Source organism: Marmota marmota, unplaced genomic scaffold, assembly GCF_001458135.2.
Source record: "Marmota marmota marmota unplaced genomic scaffold, marMar, whole genome shotgun sequence".
Lineage (NCBI taxonomy): Eukaryota > Metazoa > Chordata > Mammalia > Rodentia > Sciuridae > Marmota > Marmota marmota.
This window is the reverse complement of record NW_026000174.1, coordinates 17,560,873-17,565,237: the sequence shown is the minus strand read 5'-3', so window position 1 is coordinate 17,565,237 and position 4,365 is coordinate 17,560,873. Positions and strand designations below refer to the sequence as shown.

Below are 4,365 nucleotides of genomic sequence, written 5' to 3'. Positions count from 1 at the left end.
AACAATAAAACTTATAAATTCATTAAATTTTTTACAAAAATTAGCAACTGAAAATTGTGAACTAAGTAACATTTTACATCATGAAATAATGATGAAAAGATAAAAGTTGCTATACACTTAATTTATCCTACAAAATTATTTATTATTAAAATCAAATCTATAAGTATCTTTATGTTACACTGTGCTCAAGAAAAACTAGTCTTTGTATTATTTTGTTAAGTATATCATAAATATCAACTCAGGGAATATAAGTACTCACATGCAATATAAAATATTAAATAAGTAATTATATTTGTTCTGTAGGATTCAAGTTATACTTAGTTGATTAAAATATCTTTTTAAATTTTTTAATATTTATTTTTTAGTTGGACACAATATCTTTATTTATTTTTATGTAGTGCTGAGGATCGAACCCAGGGCCTTGCATGTGCTAGGCAAGCACTCTACCGCTGAGCCACAACCCCAGCTCCTAAAAATATCTTAAATTTACATATTTCCTATTAACAAGGTTGCTATTGTTTGCTTCAATAGAGTAGGGTAAAATATCTCAAAGTTCTCATCTAACCCAACCTAGAAAATAATAATTTTTTTCTTAAATGAGGTAATATTCAAATATGTTAAAATGATGGAATAAATTTAAATTGTTTTAAATTATTTCTTTAATGAAAGTGTGTGTGTGTGTGTGTGTGTGTATGTTCATAGCATTAATGATGTATATCCTTCCTGTTTATATCACTCAAATTTTTCCTATACCAACCACCTTTAGATATTAGTAAATACCTTAATATATTTTTCCTCAACTTAATTCAATATACAATTTACTTTCTATGAATATGTATCAACATTGGCCTTTAAGAGTACATTGAGACACCAAAATAATTCCAAAGACAACATTAAACTAGAACTAATGAGGGACTACAAAAAATTTTTGAAAATCATTGCAAACTTAATTTTTTTTTGCATCGTCTAGTTATAGATTAAATATAAATTATTTCTGCAGAAATTATCCATTGCACACCAATAAAGTATTTTAGGTTGTTATTACAAACTTAGAGGTAAGGAGAATACTGGTCTTGATGTCTTGGACTACAGGCTAAATGTATTCCTTCCATACCATGTATTCTGGAGACAATCGGTCTTATGCTAAATATGTTCTCCTTGTTTGGTTCTAAAGTACACTTAATCAATTTGGAGCAAACTTTCTGAGAATTTAAGTTATGGATAATAAGAAATTTAATGTGATATGTAAATGATTTAGTCATTCACAATTTATCTTTACTGGGATTAAATGTGAACAAGTATGAATTGTGTGTTGAATAGACTGAATGATTTTCTGAGGAGAGACCTATCCCAATGGCATTCAATGCTAAACAAATTAAATTTTATATACACATAGTTTATATTTTAACTTGTTTACAAGATAATATTATATAAAGAGAAGAACAGTAATATCTATAGACTGATGGAGTAATGTAATGTTAATGCTACATGTCTCATTTTGAAAAGACAATTGAAAGGCAAAATTAATTTTTAAACTATTTTTATTTAAAATGTTTCCTTAAAAAATATCCGCAACATCATAGAATTCTGTATATACTTCTCTGACTGTTACAAAATGCAATGCCTATATGGTTCCGGAGACGAATATAAGGGCATGTATCTATATAATTGAGATCACATGATTAGTATTCTTCAACATCTGATTCTCTGAAAAGTATTTTTAAGTTCACTTCCATATAAGCACATACATGTAACATTCTGTAATAATTGCATTACACACAATTTTAAGAGGCATGTTAACACATTCATTATGTGCATTTATAATTTTTAGTTGTTCATTTTCATCACCAATGCTTTGAGCATATATATGTACATTTGTTCCTTTGCAAGTATATTTTTAGAAAAGAACATGTAAATTTTTTTAATTCAACTTTATCTTGTATTCCTATAATCTTCTTGATATCCCACTGTTGCTTCTATTTCCTGATGAATGCATTTTACCATGGCCATTAAAAATACCCTGGCCTTCATGGTGAAAAATATTTAGGCCATAGAGCCATCATATCATGACCAAGAGTGTACTGCCCCTTTAGTTAATAAATATAAATATGGGTCCATTTCAATGGTCTTAATTGGTATACATGTTATTAATTTTGAAACCAATCACTGATAATGTGTTTCTCTTGTCTCCACCGGGACAAATTTAAATGATTTAATACCCAGAATTAACTATACTTACTATGTCCCAAGATGTCTAACAGTAATTATAGGAAAGAAGAAATGGAATGCAGAACCTCCTTTTTCTGTCCTGCAGGTCTCATATTTGTGGGACACAGGCTGGTTCCATAACTGCCAATTATAACAACAGTAAGCAACAGCATTTCATTTCCATTTTGTGCTGGGCTTTGTTTTAAGAGTTTTATGTAGATTGTGTCAGGTGAGCATGTCGTGTAAGCCTTCCAATCACCTTATAATGGGCATAAAATAATGTATATGTTGATTATATAGTTCATATACATATGCCCAGGAATAGTAAATATACTATTCAGTCAGATAGCTGAATTTCCAAACCCAAACCATAAACCAAATATTCAATTATTATAGTGCCAAGCAGGTGAGTACTACTTTATTTGAACTATAATACTATTTTATCTTCCTATTTTATAGTAAAATAGGCTGTATGTCCATTACATAGTTTGGGAAATCTATTTTTCATATCTTTTAGCATGTGGAGGTGGGTTGTATCTGTAATTCTGTTTTTTGCATCAATATACAATTGAAACTTGCCTTCAAATTACTACACTTTAAGCCTGTTGAAACAAAGCTAAATATTATACAGAAAATAAGATATCCTTGCTCTAATACTGTCCTGAGAAAAGATACACACACAGGAAAAATTTAATATTGTGTCATTTACTCAAAAATTTGCTGTTATTTTCTTCCTAATATTGGCATGATAAAAGATGTTCACTATAACTTCAAATGCACATCAATTTTTGAGTTTCTTGGGATAATAAAAAACTAATCCATTGGGTTTATATTAACAAAGTGTCTTGTTCAAATAAAAGATCTGAATAACTCTGTCCTGGATTTGCTTGGTCTTAACTCCATAGATGATGGGGTTCAGGGTGGGTGGTACCACTACATAAAGATTAGCAAGGAGGATATGCACATGCAGGGGTATGCTGTGTCCCCCGAACCGGTGAGCAAAGAAGGAAAAAAAAGCTGGTGTATAGAACAAGAGGATGACACAGACATGGGAACCACAGGTACCCAGAGCCTTGAGTCGGGCATCCCGAGAAGGGATTCTAAACACAGTACAAAGTATAATAGCATAGGAGATGATGATTAATACCACATCTAGGCATGTGGAAAACAGGGCCACAATCACCCCATAGTAGATGTTCACTTTGATGCTATCACAGGCCAATCTAGCAATGCCCATATGTTCACAGTATGAATGACGAATAATGTTCTTTCCACAGTAATGGAGCCGATATACCAGAAAAACCAAGGGAAAGCAGATGAAGAAACTCCTAGTTATTGCTGCAGCACCCATTTTTCCAATGACTGAGGGTGTTAGAATGGTCGAGTATCTTAGTGGATGACAGATGGCCACAAAACGGTCAAATGCCATGGCCAACAATATAGCAGACTCTGCCACAAAGATGAAGTGAAGAAAAAACATCTGAGACACACAGTTACCAAAGGAAATACCCCCAGCTTGGAACCAGAAGATTGCTAGCATCTTTGGTGTGGTAACTGTGGAGAGAAAGATATCTGCCAGGGCCAACATGGAGAGGAAGAGGTACATAGGTTCATGAAGACTGCGCTCAGTGAAGATCAGGAATAATAAGAGAGTGTTGCCCACAATAGCCACTAGGTACATGAAACAAATGGGGATGGAAATCCATATGTGTGCCTCTTCCAGTCCTGGGATCCCAGTCATGGTGTACCAGATGTCTCTGATGTTGGTTTGATTTGAAGACATTGTCATGTTTTACTCAGTCCTTTGATTCTAAAGCCTAGGATGGAAGAGAGAGGCACTGGAGATGTAGAACAAGGGTATTTTTTTTTTACTTAGGTTGATTATTTTGTAATCTTTTTAGGAGTTCAACACTATTTATCAGATAAAATCACTACGCCTATAATTGAGTTGAAAGCCTATCTTGAAGAATTTCTCATAGTCTTTTCTCTAGTAATTTATTTGGAGTAGAGTAGAAAGAGAACTATAGGTTATCCTTGATTTGTGTATTGTTGTATCAACTTAATGTAGTATATGTTGGGACCGGGTCCTTGTTTTGCAGCATCACAGTATGCATGTTTTTCAGCCAAACCAACTGTATGCGAAGTGAGCTCCAATAC

General features: G+C 32.7%; 1 protein-coding gene across 1 annotated transcript; it reads right to left on the bottom strand.

Moving 5' to 3' along the window:
• Positions 1 to 3,040: 3,040 nt before the first annotated feature.
• Positions 3,041 to 3,997, bottom strand: LOC107160957 (olfactory receptor 52Z1P-like). The gene has a single exon (XM_015507530.1). It carries the CDS (start codon positions 3,995 to 3,997, stop codon positions 3,041 to 3,043), a length of 957 nt encoding a protein of 318 aa, XP_015363016.1.
• Between the last annotated feature and the right edge of the window lie 368 nt (positions 3,998 to 4,365).